This window comes from Cebus imitator, unplaced genomic scaffold, assembly GCF_001604975.1.
Source record: "Cebus imitator isolate Cc_AM_T3 unplaced genomic scaffold, Cebus_imitator-1.0 Scaffold253, whole genome shotgun sequence".
Classification (NCBI taxonomy): Eukaryota; Metazoa; Chordata; class Mammalia; order Primates; family Cebidae; genus Cebus; species Cebus imitator.
Window position 1 is genome coordinate 1220708 of NW_016107568.1, and position 20085 is coordinate 1240792.

Here is a 20085-nt window from a genome sequence, read left to right on the forward strand (position 1 = left end):
CCTGTTGAAGAGGCACTGGGATCTGTGTGTTTTCCCGTGTGGCAACTCACTGCACTGGCTTAAACAGAGACGCTGAGATTCGGGGTGCTATTTTTGCCCTGGAATCTACTGTCCTGGTTCCCTGTTCAGTCCCCTTTTTAAACAGATGAATGGGCAACTTCCCGTGGCTCCAATCACCAGCCAAAAGGGCACCCAGACCAGTGTATTTTGTAAGAAGAACCACTGCGCATGGGCGCTGACAAAGCAGCCATGTGGGGCAAAGCAGCCCCGCCGGTGGACACAGCCGCGCTGGCTAAAACAGCTGCGCAGGCGACCATGGAGCACCTCTGCCCGGGAATTTCCTAGTCTGTGGGCAATAAAAATGTGGCATCCACTCACCCTCTGTGCTTTCACTGGGAGCTGCAATCCTTAGCTTTTCCTAAATGGCCATCTTGGATCAATCCCGAGGCTTTTTTTTTAAACACAGGAGTCAGTGTGCCACTTGAGACAGTCTGTCTGTTGTCTGCCTGTGGAGGAACTGCTGGGCTGCCTTGGTCTCAGCCAGGCTGCTGTTTATTCTTCACCTGGTTTCCATACTGGTGGGGTTAGCCCTGCCTTCCCAATGGTGGGCTCTTTCCCTTTGCCAAGCCTGCTCTTCCCAGGTGGAGGATGTGTTAACTGCAAAACTCTCCTGGGAGAGGGATCTGGTTGCCGGATCTTGTGGGAAAGGGGGCCTGTCTTGTCATATCCCCCCTCCCCGCTTTCAACTCTCCCTTCTTTGGGACAGGCAGTTCCTTTCCACCAGTTTTCTCGGTATTAGTCCAAATCTCTGTCCTAGTCTGCACTAACAAGGCAATGGTCTGGCCGGAGCTGCCAACCTGGGCTCTTGCCTGGGTCTGTAACTCTGGCTGGCTCTCAGCAAGGCAGCATTTTCCTGGTTTGTGTGCTGCTGAAGTCTCAGAGTGAATTGCTATATCTGATTCAGAGAACCAAGGAGGTGGTGCCCCCAGAATCCTCAGTGCCTGATGCACTTTCCAGATGGGACAAGGTGAGGCAATGCCCCACCTTGCCTCAGCTGGATGCCTCTGGGCTAGTTTCACTATCTATTTTGGGGGTTAATCCCACTGTTTAACCAGTCCCTTTAAAACAAATCAGTGCTTCACTTGGAGACATGGATATCGCTCTGGTTCTGTCTCACTCGGTGTTAGCTCTGGAGAAGCTTCCTTTTGGCCATCTTCTGGAAAGGCAATATTTTTCTTATGTTTTTGGAAGATCCAATCTTCACATTCTAGATTGTGAAGGAGTTGATTGTCCTCAGACAGTGAACCATAAAAGCCTTTTTTTTTTAAACCTGGTGAGAGGTAATAATCTACTGTTATAACATCAGACCTCTTGCATGGGAAAATATACCTCGATACAATATTTAATGCAATGCATGTTTATATACAGTATTTAATGTTTAAATACAATACTAAATGCAATATTTAATGCAACATTTTATATACAATCAGAAAACATGCATTGAAAATGACAATTGAATGAAATCTCTCTACACATGTTTAAATGGTCCATCAGGTGGCCATATGTACCTAAATCTTTGATTATTTGCCCAGGAATATGGGATTGATAAACCAAATATTGATCATAAACTATTTTAGCAATTTAGAAGTCACCACACCAATATGTATTTAATTTGGATCATTTTATCTTTTTCAGGATGAGTCATGGAATGCAGAACTTTTAATAACAAAAGTTTTAAGGACTCAGGAAGAACAAGGTGAGTATCCTGGTTCTCCATACATCCATGCTTATCATTGAATTTATTTCCTCTTGAATACAAGTTGTTTCTCCAATTTAGGTGCATAGCACTGATAACTGATGGGTTATCATAGGTAATTTGACATAGATCATGGAATTTTTTAAATTGCATATTTAAACAATTTCAGTATTGGCTGATTTAGCATGAAAATCTGGCAAAGTATTTTCTTGGTATTCAGTTAATTTTTGTTCTACTGGGGTTAGCAGCTAGAAACCTGTACTCAATAGTGTTTTTCAGGATTCTTTCCATCCTTTCATTAACCTTCTGAAAGACACCATATTCTAGGATGTTGCACACTTGTGACATTTTCAGAAACTGCATCAGCATTAAGCAATTAACTATGGAAATGAATTTGCATAGTCATAGTTAAAGACACAATTGACAAAGAAATTAGGTTATTTCTGTGGTCTTCAATAACTTGTACATAATAACCATAATTATGATTCATAGCATATATTCAGACATATTGGAATTATAGAAATACCATCCAATTTTGGAACATATATTAATATCATTCACTAAAATATAACCCAAAGGAAGTTAAACATTATTTTTTATTTTGACGATGCTTCCCATGTAACTTAATATGTTAAATAATTCTGTTCACCTTTCTTTTGGGTGCTTCAGGGGCCCTTTGTAATATTCCAAAGTTACAGGTTAAAAAAACTTAATTTTGAAGCAGAAATTTGATTTTGGAATATCTATAAAATACGTTAAAGGTTTCCAATGCTTGATATTGTGAAATAAAATTCCAGATCACCATAAGTCATTCATTTTTGAGTTACCAAATTGTAACTGAAAAATTTTAAAAAGGCAAAAACGTTTACTCATTGATAGAAGGAAGACTTAGCTTTCAAAATGATCTTTCTTATATTTTCTTTTTCCTGTAGTTTACTCAAAAGGCAAACAAAAATCTTTCATTATCCTTTAATATTACATGAAAATTTTGTTAAAGAGAGAAAACCAAATTTCACCCTTTCATTAGTGTACTATTAATGTCAACCTCAATTTTTAATAAAACTTTATAGACAAATCTATTTAATCTTAATTAGTTTCACCATAAAGTAAGATTCCAATAAACACTTTATGATCTTTTACAAATTGGCTAGAAAGCAGATCAGTCCTCTAAGAAAATCCAGTTGTGCTTTAATTTCAATGTTCAATTTACAAAAAAAAAAATAGAAAAAAGAAAACTGAATAATACCCCTTTAACTTTAGCCAATATGTTCACACACAGAATCTCTTTTACAGTTAATTTTTTGAAAACTTTCCACAACTTGTTCAAACCTTTAGGTTTTTCCTATATCACTTAACACAATCCTTTACTCTCTAAACTTAGGCAGGAAATATGGATTTCCCATGCCTTTTTACAATCTTTTGTCAAAAGTACATTTACTTTCCTTATATCCTTTGTGTGTAGAATTGTTTGTTCAGTAATCTCAAATGTATGTTACACTGTTAACTCTTAGAAACTTTTACTTTTGGTGAAAAACCTTGTTAGTAAGTAATTTTAATTATGTAGCAGGTGTGGAGCCTGGGACACCAGTCAGAAGTGCAGATAAAGTTTGACTTTCCAGCATAGCTAGGGGGCATGGCTAACACCACACATACCCAGGCCTTACTTAGACGTAAAGCAGGAAAGTTGTACAGTTAAGAGTCATAGTGGCATTTTATGAAACATTTAGGAGGCCTAATAAGCTTTAAATTGTACAATATTTCTTGAATAAATTCCCTTTCATGAATACGTTCATGACTTACATAGACCATCTATAACATGGTTGGACTTTCTGACTTGTCCTAAACATTCCTCTTTTTAAACAACCAGTCATTTTTCTTTAGGACAATAATTTACCATACAAAATTCTTTCTTACATAAAATATCTTTTGTTTATAACCTTCTTTGCATAGCCAGGGGTCATAGCTAATTCCACATGTTCCCAGGCCTTATCTATAATCTAATGGCTCCAAGGTAGGTACTTTAAACAATTTCCAAAAGTCAGAGAAGCAGTTTATGACCTTAAAGCATTTAGCACGCCCAATACCTTATCAACTTTAGATCAAATGTCTAAAGTTTGAAGACATTTTTATTTTACCAATAGTCTAAAACTGTCTTTATTTCCTAAAGATTACTAAAGTCACATGAACTAAAAAGTATTAGTTTTAATTTTTCTGACAAAATATTTAAGTGCTTATTTTTCTTTAAGCCAATTAATTTGAACACTTTTGTGTAAACATTACACATACAACACATACAAATACACAGAAAGATAGAAGAGGATCTTGTAGTTGTAATATTTTTTATTTGCCAGTCTTTAAGTTTCTTAGTTGGATTGCTGGCTTCAGGGTGGAGTCCTTGGAGGAACATGGCTAGGAAAACATGTAATTTCTAGGGCTAATAAGGAGGCACAGCTAGAAGGCAAAAAACAGGTTCCCATAATTAAGGGTCTCATTTTTATACCAGTTCCTGGATCCCCCCAAAAAAGAGGGAATCAGCCCATCTCCAATGGGAGGCTTATCTCTCAGTGGGGTATGTGGATATTTCTATATCTTCTAGGTGATCAAGAGCATGATCCTCTAATCCAAACATGCAAAGAGTTGAGTATCTCCCCCATAACTGCCATTAGACATCACTAAAAGTAAATTTCCTACACATCAAAGTTCTCTCATAATGCAAAGTAATGCCTGACACCCCCAAAAGTAAAAAAAAATGTCAGATAACATAATGTAAAACCAAACAGAGTCTTAGATTTTGAGAGACACCTATCTGCTTTCAATTCCCAGTGTTCCATGAGGAAAACACAGGTTTTTGTCCCAGAATGAAGCTGTGAGAAATTATCTTAAGTTCTCTCATGTGGGCATCAAGAAAAGCAAGAAGGAAAAATGTGGGAATTTCAGTCAACTGAGAAGAAAAAAACCCTTTTTCCAGAAAAACAAGGTTCAAAAAGAGAAAACAATCATAAAGCCCTTTTAAGTATGTGTATAGCTTGGATATCCACCTTTAATTAAGCTGGCTTTTAACCATAGCACTCTTTTTTTCCCCCCATTTATTTATTTTATTGCATTTTAGGTTTTGGGGTACATGTGAAGAACAGGCAAGATTGTTGCATAGGTACACATGTGGCAGTGTGATTTGCTGCCTTCCTCCCCATCACCTACATCTGGCATCTCTCCCTTTGCTGTCTCTCCCCAGCTCCCCACCCCCCACCGTCCCTCCCCTATTTCCCCCCAATTGACCCCAGTGTGTAGTGCTCCCCTCCCTGTGTCCATGTGTTCTCATTGTTCAACACCCGCCTATGAGTGAGAACATGTGGTGTTTGATCTTCTGCTCTTCTGTCAGTTTGCTGAGAATGATGGCTTCCAGGTTCATCCATGTCCCTACAAAGGACACAAACTCATCGTTTTTAATGGCTGATAACCATAGCACTCTTAAAAATAAAAGTCCTTTTACACATTTCTTGTTACCTTACTTTAGCCAGGCCAAATGGCTAATATTTCTGGCTCCTAAACTTTACCAAAAGTAACCTCACAGGTGAAACCAACAAGCCTCAACAAAGGTTATGACTTAACCATGAATGTATGAGGTATTTTCAAAGAAGTAGTTAGCAGTTTCTACAAGACCTAGGCTCTCCAAAGGCGCTCAGAAAAAGTAAAATTTAAGAAGGGATACCAGAAGTTTTTCATGGAGATGAAGAGAATCAACAAATGGTAAATGTCACACAGATGTCAAACCAGAAAGAACTCTTTCCCTAAGCCAGGATTGAACTTGGGCTGCCACTGTAAAATGGCAAAGCCTTAGCTGCTAAGCTACAGCCTTGAGTACTTTTCATTGCTCTTCTAGAAGGAGTCTAGAGAAGCTGCCAAGCTAAAGCCGTGGGTACTTTCCATTGCTCTTCTGGAAGGAGTCTAGAGCAGCCAATTTTGAGCTTGCCAAGTCTTTTAACTGCTCAATGTAATTTTTAGAGCCAACTATGACGTAAACCCCCAAATTCCTATTTCCTAGATGGTAGAAATAAAGAGAAAGTTCCACCATGTGGTTATAAGCTCAAGATCTCAAGGACTTAAAACAAGATGGAGACCTCATTCACTTTTTGTTTGTTTCAGGGAGATGCCGCAGTAAAGTTTGTTACTGACCAGTTTGCTGGGCTGTCTTGAACAGTGAGCTTATGGAGTCCTAGACCCACTTTCCATCCTATGGTATCCCTCTTTATGACAGAACAATGCAGAAAGACAAATTCACCCAGAAACAAAGTCATAGCACAAAGTACACCAGATTTGCTGCAGCTAAAGACTAGCCTCACAAAAAATTTTTTCTTGTTAATTAAAATTTGTAACAGGTAGTGATTTTTACCATTCCTACAATCAGTTTTCACAGAGTGAGACTGAGAGAGAGAGGGAGAAAAGCATTGCCCACAGCAGGGTGGGGAAGATGAAGAGCTCAGAGAAGCCAGAGAAAGACCCACCCATTGTTGCAATACTGAATCAACAGTTCAGGCGGCCACTTGTAGGTTATGAAGTGATCTTTTCCAGCACTCCCATCAGCTTTTAATTTTCCTTCTTTAGAAAGAAAAAGTTTCTCCATGTCCCATGATCCTGCACATGCCTAATCCTGTCACCTATAGGCATCAGCATAGAGTGTAAGGCAGATTTAATTTTTTTGTTTTTAGTTACTTGCCTAAGTTTTTTATTTGACTTCAAATTTCCAAAAGCCAAATTTTACACCCATTGTAATGCTGCCATTTGCTACCAGTTTCTTTCTGATCCAGTCAGTTGTAAGAGGCCTCTGACTGGATCCAAGCCACATAATTTTCAGAGCCAATCCTATCCTGGACTAAGTCTAGTTTCTGTCGCAACTTCCAAACCCAGTTTGAATCAGAAATTTTCTCAAAGAAACTTAGAGAGCTTAAAACACAAATCTGTGGAGCTTTGGAATCCCAGAGAGAACTTTTCACAATATCCAGCTGCTCTGAGAGATTTGGGTCTGGGAGGTGACTCGCTTAGTCACTCAGTGCTTCCGGGGATAGTTAGAAGCTCTACTTCAGATCCCACTTCTGAAACCATCTAATAAAAGAAAACTTTAGCCACATTAAATTAGAAGGAGTTTAATTGAGTACAAATTGGGCAGCCTCTTGAGCCAGAGTAGGCTCAGAGACTTCAGCACAGCCTCATGGCGGAAAAATATTTATGGACAGAAAAAGGAAAGTGACATACAGAAAATAGAAGTGAGGTACAGAAACAGCTAGATTAGTTACAGTTCAGCATTTGCTTTATTTGAACATGGTTAGAAAAGCTGGCTATATTTGATTGGCCAAGACTCTGTGATTAGCAGAGGTGGAGGCTACAGTCTATTTACACTTCCACTTGTTATGGTTCATGATGTACAGAAAACCCTTTAGACCAAACTTAAAATATGCAAGGAGGCAGCTTTAGGCTAAACTTGATTTAACACTCCTCATCTCTGCCCTTGTTGTTATAATCATTCTTCCCTCCCCTTCTTCCTCTCCTACTCTTTTATTCCTTCTAAGCTTGTCAAACCAATGGCCCATGGGCTGCATGCAGCCCAGGATGGCTTTGAATGTGGCCCAACTCAAGTTCATAAACTTTCTTAAAACATTATGAGTTTTTTTTTAGAATTATTTTTAGCTCCTCAGATATTGTTAGTGTAGTTTATGTGTGGCCCAAGACAATTCTTCTTTCAGTGTGGCTCAGGGAAGCCAAAAGATTGGACATCTCTGTGTGGGAAGTTGAACCAAGCTTTGGAGCTATGAGGGAGAAAAATGAACCTGTTTATGTTTCTTCTTCCCTACTCCAAATCACTGTAAGGCCTTTTCGAATATGCTCCATCCATGGAGTCCAATGTAAAAATTAAAAAATTGGTCCAGAATAAGAAAGTAAAGAATTGAGAACCCATCTGCTGCAGAGACTCTGACTCAGAATAACAGAGTTTGCTTGCAACTTCCTGGTGTTTTTCCCAGACAGAGGTCTCTGATGATTGTTCTTATGCTAGGGTGACATAGTTATTTTATGGATGACAAGTTTGGAAATGACCTGTAAATCAGCCTCATGATTCTTTCAAGGTGAAAGGGGGGATGCTTGATGTTAAAATGTCTAAAAAAATTAACACCCTCAAGGGAGATCTTGGAGTCTAAGCAAGGAACCAATTAACAGAGTTGGACTCCCTTCTATCCCCCAGGAGGGAGGTTGTTTACAGCTTCCACCTTTTTAAATTGCTCCATCTTTGTTAATGAATTGTGCTCTCAGATCCTCTCTTAGATATGTTGAAGAAACCTCATAAGCATTTAAGGGCTTCTTCCACAGCTGGATCATTTTTGAAGGATGATGAGTGAATGAAACATTGCTAGCAATAGACTATGTGCTCGTCTCAGAGTACTGATGGAATGTGATACTCTCAGAAGCTGGAAATCAAAACATCTGTTGGCAGTTTCTGAATATCTGGCTACACCACAAAGTAAAAGAAGATGGATCACAAGAGAGGAAATCTTTCTTAGAACTCTTAGGTGAGTCACATAGAGACTCTTCCCTAAGGACTGTCAAGGGATAGGATCCAGGTAGAATTTTAGATGTACAAATAGCTTGTTGTCAAAGTCCTTGAAGTCTCATTAAGTCCTTGAAGTTTCACCAGAAGTCCTCTTTCATGGCATCTCTTTTAGTCTGAGAAATAAATCTATAGAAGAATGATTTAAATATGTAGGCTGTGTCAATACACTTTAGTACAAAGTAGGGGGATAAGGGAGAGGCTATAAAACCTTTGACTCATTTGATTGGTACTAAAAATGAGAGAACATAGGCCCACAAAAAGAGTTATGACTATTTTTGAAAGGCCTATACTACCTGATTCATTCCATTTCAAAAGTTAAATTTGAGCAGACTGTAGAAGACTAAGGAAGGTATTATTACTAAATGGAGTGGATTCAACATGGCTCTGATGAAGATGGAAGGTTCTGGAGAAACTTTGTCATTAGTTTGGAGACTCTGGAGAACGTTAGTCAAGAATAAATGTAATACTTAGTCTTCTGAGGCCAATCCTGTCCACATTGTTTCTGGTAGAGACAAAGATCTTCAGATTTTATTTTCCAGGCAGCAGACATGTTGAACTTTTTCAAAGTCAATTAAGTAAATGTTAGAAATAGATGTTGATGAAATGTCTCAAAGAAAAGCAGCATGTCAAAGAAGGTACTCTTTAATGTTATCTTTCTATTTTTTCTTTCAATTTGCTAAGCAATTCTAAATGGAGGTAAGCATGGGGAGGAGGAATAAATTATGTGAGGAGTGATATGAGAAAAAAATAAAGAAGGAGAGCAGAGATAAATTTTATCTAAAATAGACTTCATCCAAAACAAAAGAAGAAAGCTTATGAGTCCTTGATAAATAAGAGGCAACTAGAAATAAGGTTTAATTAGAAGCAGTAAAATCTAAGGTGGCTGAGAAAAACAATGCGGCAAATCTTTGTAGAGGTGATAATTTCATCTCTCAGGTAACTGTAGACACATGCTTTGCAGTAGTCACCATCTGAAACCCAATACTTCCCTGTTCCTCATTCATACTAGTAAATTTTCCAAAACATTTTAATACCTCATTAGTTTTTCTTCCTGAAAGAAGATATATTATTTTCCAGTTTATCTCACTTCCTTGGCAAGCAGTCAGCATTACCACTTTTCAGTTCATTTCCTGAAAGGATATCTAAGTGAAGTGATATAGTGATTGTGTTATTGATAGCATGTGCAATTACATTGTCATTGCCCTGTCCATTTGTACGATAACTTCTCTGAAATAGGCTCGGCCATTGTAGAGACCATGAGAAATTCTCACAAAGAATATGCAGGAGATTTATCTAGTCCCTTAACTTCCTGCCTATATCCAACAGGTGATTACCTGCAGAATTTTATCTCTATCTTTTTCATGCCATAAATCATCTCTTGCTTGCAGTATGCCTCTGTGGACACAATTCTCATCTTGCTGGGCTCTAGGCTCCTTATAGGATCTTTTGCCTCCTCCAAAGTATAGTGCTTTGCACTTTATGGTGGTTAGAAATAAGATTAATGTATCAATTCTTGCATTTAATCAATCAGTACACTAACGTTTTAGTGAGGCAGTGGATCACAGTCTTTTAAGGTGCTCTGGAGCTAGAGTGCTTGGAGTTGAATCTCAGTTCTGGTTTGTCTGATTTGTGGCTATATTTCCGTTTTGGACCTGTCACAGTGTCCTTATTTACAAAATGAAAATGATAGGAGCACAGATCTCATGGTGCTGTTGGACAAATTAAAATGAGACAAAGCATAGAAGGATTTATAATAGCACCTGGGATAGTGTATGCCCTCAATAATGTTAGCTATCTACTGTGCCTTGATTTTAAGGAAAATTTAGCCATATTGGAAACAAAAACATAAGAAAATCAAACAGCTTGCGGTTTTTAGAAAAAAAGTGATAATGCTGACTGCTTGCCAAGGAAGTGAGAAAAAGTGGCCAGTGATAAGTTGAAGTTACCAGGACTTTCATAAAAATATTGTTTGTAGACATGCTTCTGGGAATACGGTGGGTTACAAATTCACAGAAACTACTAAGAATGCTAGATAAACTCTAAAACACATTTTTTTTCATGGTTCAGCCAGCGAGGAAGAAAATAAATTCCTGAAAGTATAAAGATGATAAGAAAGCACAAACCTAAGATATGGTAGGCTGCAGCCAGCATTTTCCCAGGAGGGATCCAGTAAACCCTAAGGCTGAGTTTAATAGGTCTGTATAAAGGTAGGAGAAAAAGACAGTGAAGGAGGTTGGATAATAGAAAACCCTTATGACACTGAAACAGGGGTTCCCAAAGGGTAACATTCTCTGGGGGCACAATAGAAAAATCTGACCCCACATAATAAAACAATGATATGCATAATTCTCTCAGCCTTAGTTTGGGAGGAAGAGAAGATTCCCCTGATGATTTCTACATATTTAGCTATGTAGCCTAAATCTTATGACTATTGTGGCCCTGAGAAAACCCCAAGTCAAAATTATTGCTTACATGGATTCTGGGTTAGTATCATCCCCAAGGTACTGACAGAAGTAATAGAAATTATTTCTGGAGAGACACATATTATACTTAAACCTCAATGCTTCCTGCAGATAAATTCAAAGTAACACGAACTTCTGACTAAAATTCACTAAACACTCAAGCAAATAGCTCATGTCCTGAATGAGAGACAGCAATAACATCAAACTAGGTATTTAAGTTATTTGGTAATAATTTAATAATTATGTTTAATATGTTTAATTAAAGAATGCTACTAAAAGTATGATTAAAGAATAAGAAATAGACTATTTGGGAAAAATCAAAATGGAAGTTCTAGAAAACAAAACAAAATATTATGATTAAAACTTAAAATCCAGTGACTATGTCAAACAACCAATTAACATAATTAATGATAAAATTAATTTATGGAAAGAAACATCTGTAAAAAGAAGACAGAACACAGTAGAGAAATATAAATAATGAAAGTTTTATTGATGTGGAGAATAGAGCAAAAAGATCCAACAAACTGAGGTCCCAGAGACATATGATAGAAATATAGAGGCAATTTTCAGAATGCAAATATTGTGTTTAGTAAATAGTATATCAGATTTAAGTTTCCTATATTGAATGAGCATAAATTAGAGAAAACTGCATATATAATTATAATTATAAGGGGCAGGTCAGTATGTATGTAGCTACTCAATAAATCTTTGTCCTTCTGACTGTCGATGATGATGATGATGATGATGATGAAAATGGTAACAAATACAACTTTCTGTTCTTTTCCCACAAGATTCTTTCTCTATTCAGTCTTACTGTGGACAGAGCTACTCCTAAGTCTGGGATGCTAAATGCATTGTCTATCTGCTACAAATCTCCTCTTTCATATTCATGACAATTATCTTAATGTTCTTTTACAATTAAAGACCTTATTTCTCGAAATTTTTTTTTCAGTGCAGTGCAACAGGAAGCCACGACTGATCTGAAATCAGACTGATCTGATTTTGGGAAAAGAACCACTTTGAGTGTGCTTCTCTACAAATAGCCTGGTGTTTCTATGGAGATCTTTTTCTTTTTGGAACTGGGAGACTGGGAAATGGTTAGGGAGAAGGAAGATATTTTGGATGGCTAATGTTGACAAATACTTGTAGATCATACATGGTTTATTCCATTAATATCACAGCAATGGAAATGTTTGAGATTTCTACTTCTACCCTTGGACACAACTCCCAGGCTATATTTGACAGCTATTTTCTGCCTTCAAGGCCCCCCATGACTTCCTTTTTAATGTAAGGGTATTTGAATAAACATGTGTTTTGGTTGGGGGATGTTCTAATGATCTAAAAAGAATGACAGCTATAGAATCTTGAAGAGAGCATATAGTGCCTGAGGCAAAAATATTTGATTGGCTTGTTACCATTTGGCTGAAGACTTAGTATTTTGCTTTCCCTGAACTGGCTCCAAAGTGAAAATGAGAAAGGACTCCTCAAAATTCTACCTCAATTCGTAATATGTAATTGCCTAAGCATCTTAAGCCTTTTATGAGTTTGAGTCACTCTGCCTTATAGGAGAAGTCCTTAACTTGGCTACCGTGGATAGGCTTGAAGATGATTGAGAATTCACTTAAACTGTATGCAAAGGTTGTAAGTGGTTGCAGTTTACTGGGTAGTGGGTCCAGAGTGTCCAAAAGATTTTTAAAAGCATCACTGACCCAAATAAGATAAAGAATTACTGTCATAAAAAATTTAACTTATAAATATTTCAGATTTGAGAAAGAAATGCAACTGCTAGGAAGGGAATATAATGAATATAACAAATCTTTCAACCTTGTGTTATCTAACTTCTCAGGAGCCTTCCCAGAGTTATTAAATTGGTTACGTAATACCCATTTCCAAGCTGCTTCTTAGCGTGTGACTTCCTACCATCTTGCTACGTTTTTGTTATATCTTTCCAGGCTTTATGAGAGCCTAAAAGCAGTTACAGAATTGTCGATACTCCCTTATTATAGATTGATTGGATGTTAGTCCTCAAGGAGATTTTAAAGAGCACTTCATTCTACATATGAGGGCCAGGATGATCCAAGTTCTTCTTGAAGCATTGAGTGAATACTGGAGTCATGCTTGAGCAGAGTCATCCTATTTCACCATACAGTTCACCTTTGAAGAATCCAACGGTAGGGGCACTGACTCCCTGTGCAGTAAAAAATTTACATATGACTTTTGATTCCCACAAAACTTGTATTATAATAGTCTACTGTTGACTGGAAGCCTTACCAATAATTTAAATACTCAACACATTTTAAAATGTTACATGTATTTTATACTGTATTTTTACAACAAAGTAAGCTAGAGGAAAATGTTCTTAAGAAAATCATAAGAAAAAGAAAGTATTTACTATTCATTAAGTGGAAATAGGTCATCATAATGACCTTAATCCCCATTGTCTTCAGACTGCAGAGGGGTTTTTAGAAAAACTGGCTTATGTAGGCTGAGGATGGATTGGTCTTGCTGTCTCAGGGGTGGCAGAAGGAGAAGAGGTGGAGGAAATAGAGGGGGAGGCAGGATTGGCAGGCACACTCAGTGTAACTTTATGAAAATACAACATAATTTCTGCCTGACTTTTTTTGCCTTTTAATTTCTCTAAAAATGTTTCTATATGTTGTCAAACCTTACACCGTTTGCTTTAGTTTCAATACTTGTATCATAGAAGTGTCCATGTCATAAAAGAAGTCAAAAGCAGTCTTGAGTAATTGGAATCCTTCTCCCCAATTGTCTAACATCAATATGTCTTCTGGCACCGCTTCTTCTATGTCTTCCTCTTCATTATCTGGCACTTGTCTGAAAACACTCCTCTCCCTCAAGCTGTCTTCTGTTACTTCCTCTGATGTGGTGTTCACTAGCTTTTGAATTTCTCTGAGATCCATGTCTTGATACCCCCCTCACCATTATTAGATGCTCACAATCTTTCATGATTTTCTTGGTTTGCTCTGTCATAATCCTGTGAAGTCAAGCACAATGGCTGGAGAACGTTTTCACAAGCAGGAATGTATTGTTTGGGGCTTGATGGCTTTCACAGCTTTTTCTGTAACAACAATGGCATCGTCAATGGTGTAATTCTTGCAGACTTTCTTAATGTCCTCTCTGTTGGGATTCTTTTCCAAAGTCTTGACAATTTACCGTGTGTAATGAGACTTATGGGTCATTGTAACCCCCGATCTAGAGGCTAAATTAGAGACATTGTTTCTGATGGCAAGTAGACCACTTTGGCCTTTGGTGTTGAACTCATGGGGTTCTGGGTTGTCAGGCGCATTGTCCAATATCAAAATATTTTTTTAAAAAGGAAGTCCCTTACTGGCAAAGTACTTCCTGACTTCACAAAGAATCCATTCTGGAACTAATCCAGAAAAAGCATTCTCATTATCTACACCTCATTATTGTACAACTGAAAGACGGGCAGCTGGTGTTTGGGCAGCTGGTGTTTATCTTTTCTTTGCAAGCTTTATAGATAAGGGCAGTCCCGATCATAAACTCAACTGCATTTGTACAAAGCAAGTTAGTCTATCCTGATGTTGCTTCTCTTCTTTACTAATAAAAATTCTTTATTAATAAATCGTGAACTCAGCTACATTTGCACAAAACAAGTTAGGCTATCCTGATGTTGCTTCTCTGCTTTATTAATAAATGTCTACTGTGGCATTTTTTCCCCAAGAATAGAGTACATTTGCCTTCATTAAAAACCTCTTCAGGCAGATAAATTTTCTATTTAATGATTTTTATTTTCTTAATCGTGTCTGGGAATTCCTCTGCTTCTCTTGATCAGCAGAAGTTGCTTCTCCTGTTATCTTGATATTGTAAAGCCAAACCTCTTTGGAAAATCATCCAACCATCCTTTACTAGCATTAAATTCTCCAGCTTTAGAATTCTCCAGCATTAAATTCTCCAGCTTTCATCTTCCTTTTGCTTTAAGCTGGCATATAGTGACTTCACTCTTTCTGGAATCATATTAGAGTCTATAGGTATGACTTTCATATAGCAATCCCGCATCCACATAAAAGTTGCATTTTCAGTATGAGATAAAAAGGTATTTCACAAAAAGTATAAGAGTTTTGTACCTGCTAGAGTAGCTGCAGTAACAGCTTCATGAATTTCCTTTTCTTTTGTTCACAATGGTCCTTGTGCTGGTTTCATTTATCTTAAAATGGCAGGCAACTGTAGTTACAGACCTCAATCTGTGATATATATCAAACAATTCAACTTTTTCTTGTCATATCATGACAATTTTTTCTGCTTCTTGGGAGCACTTCCACTGTCACTAGTAGCACTTTGTATGTGTCCCATGGTGTTATTCAAGGTTTATGATACTGTACTAAGCACAGTGAAAAATATGTGAGAGCCATGAAAGAGAACTTTTTACTGCTCTATGCATTTTTTGGAGAGATGAATTTCCCACATGAGGATGACTATCCTCACAAAGCACTTTAAGCAGGTACTCTCAACACTTGAGCTCACTGCAATAGCAACAGGAGATAGTTTCAAAATTATTATAGCAGTAAAGTATGTACTACAGTTAATTATATGGTTATGATTTAATACTGCATCTTTATGTTTGCTTATATTTCTTCATTTGTGAATGGTACCATGAGTGTTTAAGTGTCTGTATGTAACTTTGGATAAATTTTAACTTTTACAACAGTGTTAGGAGATGAGGCCCAGTGAAATGTGATTAGGCCATGAAGGTGGAGAGAATGGATTAATGCCATTATCAAGGGAGATAGTTCATTATAAAAGGGGGAACTTGGCCCTCTTTTACTCTCTCTCTTGCACTCCCTTTGCTCTTCTGTCATGATATGACACAGCAAGAAGGCCTTTGCCAGATGTTTGTCCATTGATCTTGGAATTCACATCCTCCAGAACTGTGAGCCAATAAATGGTCTGTTCATCATAATTTTTTTAAAAAAATTAACTTTTTATAATAGATCTTTGTATATTTTATGATAATAAATGATAAAATAGCCTAATGTCTGTATATATTTTATGAAGTTGTGATGTACATTTTTTCTTAATATTTTTGGTATTTCTAGGTTATGCAGTTTATCTGCGAGTTTTTTTCAAATTGTTATGGGTCTCTAAAAAACTTTCCACTGTACTTATTGAAAAGAAATTCGTGTATAAGTAGAGCTGCATAGTTTAAATTCCTGTTGTTCAAGAGTCAACTGTAGAGAAAAATGACAGAATTTTCTTAATTTAGCATATCTTCAAAGTCTCATGTGTTATAAAATGGGAACACATTAAACTAAGACCTTTTAGGTGGTATCATACTAATGATGCTTATTTACTATCTTCAGCATAATAGCTAACAAAAAATTTTTTAGTAAATTTTCATGATTGTATATATGAAAGACACAAATTAACTCAACATTGATGATTCAAGTTTTTATATTTAGCCAGATTCATGACTGAAAAAAATAGTGTTTCTTTTTTTTTGGGGGTGGAATAAACCCATTTTCTTCTCATTCCATTTTCTCAGCAGTTGACACAAAGCAGATCCATGAACGTAAGTGGAAACCACACCTCTGTGACCATGTTTGTTCTCCTAGGACTCTCAGATGACAAAAAGCTTCAGCTCATCCTCTTTCTAGTCTTCCTGGCAATCTACCTTGTGACCCTGATGTGGAACCTGGGCCTTATCATCCTCATCAGGATGGACTCTCACCTGCACATACCCATGTACTTTTTTCTCAGTTTCCTGTCATTTATAGACATCTGCTATTCTTCTACCATCAGCCCAAGGATGCTTTCAGACTTCTTAAAAGATGAGAAGACAATTTCCTTCTTTGCCTGTGCCACTCAGTATTTTGTTGGGTCCTGGATGTGTCTGGCTGAGTGCTGCCTCTTGGCTGTCATGGCCTGTGACAGATATGTGGCCATCGGCAGTCCTCTGCAGTACTCAGCCATCATGGTCCCTGCTATCTGTTGGAAGATGGTGGCTGGAGCCTATGGGAGTGGATTTGTTAGTAGCTTAGTTCAAACAGTGCCTTGCTTTAATCTCTACTACTGTGGGCCAAACATCATCCAACATTTCTTCTGTAACATACCTCAGATTATTTCCTTGTCTTGTTCTAATCCCTTTATCAGCCAAATGGCTGTTTTTCTGGTAGCTATTTTTGTTGGGTTGGGCTCTTTGCTTGTTATCCTTGTGTCCTACGGTTTTATTGTAGCTTCGATACTGAAAATGTCATCAACTAAAGGTAGTGCCAAGGCCTTCAATACCTGTGCCTCCCACCTAGTAGCTGTGACTCTCTTCTACAGCACAGCCCTTTCTGTGTACATGCATCCAAGCTCTAGCCACTCCATGAAGCAGGATAAGGTGCTCTCAGTATTCTATGTTACCCTTATCCCCATGTTAAACCCTCTGATCTATAGTTTGAGGAACAAGGAAATCAAAGTGGCCCTCAAGAGGGTGATAAATGGGGCAACACATTTACATTAGTAAGAACAATATTTGGGTAGATATTGCTATTGTTATAAGGAAGATAGAAGCAAGAATATGTAAATGACTCTGTAGGTCACAAGAATAGCTAGGTAGAGAGAAGAAGTATAACCTTTACTTCCTGGATGTCTGGTGCCATTGTGGTCAGCCACCACCAAGTGATCTGTTTGAGACAGTGTCACTGACATTGAATACAGTTTAAAAAGTCAGTTTTCATGATTAGAACCCAGGTAGATTAAGAGAAGAGAGGTACTGGTAAATATTATATGTGGAAAAATGGCAAGAACCTAGGATGCCATACTGTGTTTTCATTGTTGATTTTCTTGAACTTTTATTTTAGGTTCAGGGATACATGTGCAGATTTGTTATATAGGTAAAGTCGTGTCACCCAGGTTTGTTGTACAGATACTAAGCCTAGTACCCAACAGTTATTTTTTCTGTTCCTCTTGTTCCTCTCACCCTGCACACTCACTAGGCCCCAATGTCTGTTGCTCCCTTGTTTGTATTCATGAATTCTCATTATTTAGGTCCCACCTATAGGTGAGAACATGTGGTATTTGGTTTTCTTTTTCTGTGTTACTTTGCTAAGTATAATGGTCTCTAGCTTCATCCATGTTCCCACAAAAACCATAATCTCATTCTTTTTTCATAGTTACATAGTATTCCATGGTGTATCTATACCACATTTTCTTTATCCAGTCTATCTTTGATGGGCATTTATATTTCATGTCTTTGCTATTTTGAGTAGTGCTGCAATGAACATTCATGTACATGCATCTTTATGGTAGAATGATTTCTGTTCCTCTGGGGATATATTCAGTAATGGGATTGCTGGGTCAAATGGTAGTCCTGTTTTCAGTTCTTTGGGGAATCACCATACTGCTTTCCACAATGGTTAAACTAACTTATACTCCCATCAACAGTGCATAAGCATTCAGTTTTATTTGCAACCTTGCCAGCATCTGTTACTTTTTGACTTTTTACTAGTAGCCATTCTGACTGGTATGAGATGGTATCTCATTGTGGTTTTGATTTGCATTTCTCTGATGATCAGTGATGATGAGCACCTTTTCATATGCTTGTTGGCCATTTTTATTTCCTCTTTGGATAAATGTACACTCAGGTCCTATGTCCATTTTAAAAATAAAGTTTTAATTTTTTTGCTATTAAATATTATGACTTTAAAAAATGTCAGGTATTAACTCTTATCTGATACATAGTTTGCAATATTTCCCCCCAATTTATAGGTTGCTTTTTAATTTTACTGATAGCCTCTTTTGCTCTGCAGAAGCTTTTTATTTAGATGTAGTTCCATTTATTTGTTTTTGCTTTTGTATTTTGAGCTTTTGGTGTGATATCCAAAAAATCATTACAAAGGCCAGTGTGAAAGAGTTTTTCCCCTATGTTTTCCTGTAGGAGTTTCAGGTCTTACATTGAGGTCTTCAATCCATTTTGTGTTGATTTTGGGTATGATGTAAGATAAGGGCTCAAATTCATTTTTTGCATGATAAAATCTACTTTTCCAGCACTATTTATTAAAGAGACTATCCTTTCCTCACTGTGTCTTTTGTTACCCTTGTAAAAAATTAGATAACCATAGAGCCAATGATGAGGCAGCTAGTGAGCATTTCAGCTCCACAGAATCTAAACTTGATTTTTGAATTTAAGTGAAGCAATAAGATTATTTGAGAGACTTCTAAAAGGTATTAACACAATGAAAATACCTATGTGTGCATCCTTATGTACATGTGTAATCATCTTCATATAAAGTGTCAGAAGAGAAATTATTGGGTCAAATGATGGCTGATTAGAAGCACTTTCAGCATGCCTCACCTACCTTGAAGAACCAAAACAACAATGACGCTTTAAATATATTATCCAAGAAGGAACATGGGAGTTCAAAAGAAGAAGTAAAACAGGCAGGCTGCATGGCCAGGAATGGTAAAAAACTGGGAGTGAATCCCCAGTATAAGAAAGGGTATGTGAATGTCTTTTCTGTGGGTCCATTTTCCCACTGATGAAATTATACAATCTAGGATGTGGGCAAACACCTAGACCCTCCCAATCCTTGAATCTAACTTAGGGAGTAGCTGGGATATTGTGAGAAGGAACTACTCCAAGGAGTGTCTTACTCTCTTCCTCAGACTTATGCAGCTACAGTAAGGCACCATTTTTTATCCTAGCTCTTATAAAACTGTGCATGATCCTGGGAACCAACAACAGCAGTCTTAGGCATTAGGGAGACTTGGGTTGTGGCTTGCAGAACCAGGGCTTGAGTGGGAAAGTGCTGCCACAACCAGAACTGAGAAGCAAACATGGCAAGAACTCCAGCTGCTGGTTCTGGAACTGGGCAACTATCCCAGACATGAGCAGGATAATAATTGTTCTAGATACTTGGTACTGAGCTTGACAGTAGCTCCTGTGGCTTGGGGCTGAATTACAGGCTGGGTGAGAACTGCTGGGACTGACTAAACACCTTTTGGGACTGGGGCATAAGAGGGGCACAGCCCCCAGCTCACTGGTCAAAGCAGTAACTACAGGGACAAGCACCATCCCCCCAGTGGCAGAACATCAACATAGCAGCGGTCACTTTTCACCCAAGCATTTCTCCAGGGGACTGAGGACCATTCCACTCCCCAATCACAGCTGGTGCATGCCCACCCTGTTGCCTGGTTTGGGTCCACCCAGCTTTAGTAACCCCATGAGACTGTAGGAGTCAGGCTTCTGGATGTTCCACAGTTCAATCCACCACCTGGGACACCTGAGTACTTCTTCCAGGGCA

General features: G+C 37.8%; 1 protein-coding gene across 1 annotated transcript; it reads left to right on the forward strand.

The window, feature by feature from the left end:
* Window positions 1-228: 228 nt before the first annotated feature.
* On the forward strand, window positions 229-17536 carry LOC108282928 (olfactory receptor 5A1-like). Its single transcript, XM_037728026.1, has 3 exons — window positions 229-309; window positions 818-1027; window positions 16341-17536. The coding sequence occupies exons 1-3, from the start codon at window positions 229-231 to the stop codon at window positions 17301-17303; spliced, it is 1254 nt and encodes a 417-aa protein (XP_037583954.1). The 3' UTR covers window positions 17304-17536.
* Window positions 17537-20085: the final 2549 nt, after the last annotated feature.

What these genes read in the sequence shown, in the direction of transcription:
- LOC108282928 (XM_037728026.1), top strand. Translation starts at nt 229, where the DNA reads ATGGGCGCTGACAAAGCAGCCATGTGGGGCAAAGCAGCCCCGCCGGTG. An exon ending in TGGCTAAAACAGCTGCGCAG is followed by an intron (nt 310 to 817) that starts GCGACCATGGAG and finishes TCTCTGTCCTAG; the next exon opens with TCTGCACTAACAAGGCAATG. An exon ending in CACTTTCCAGATGGGACAAG is followed by an intron (nt 1,028 to 16,340) that starts GTGAGGCAATGC and finishes CCATTTTCTCAG; the next exon opens with CAGTTGACACAAAGCAGATC.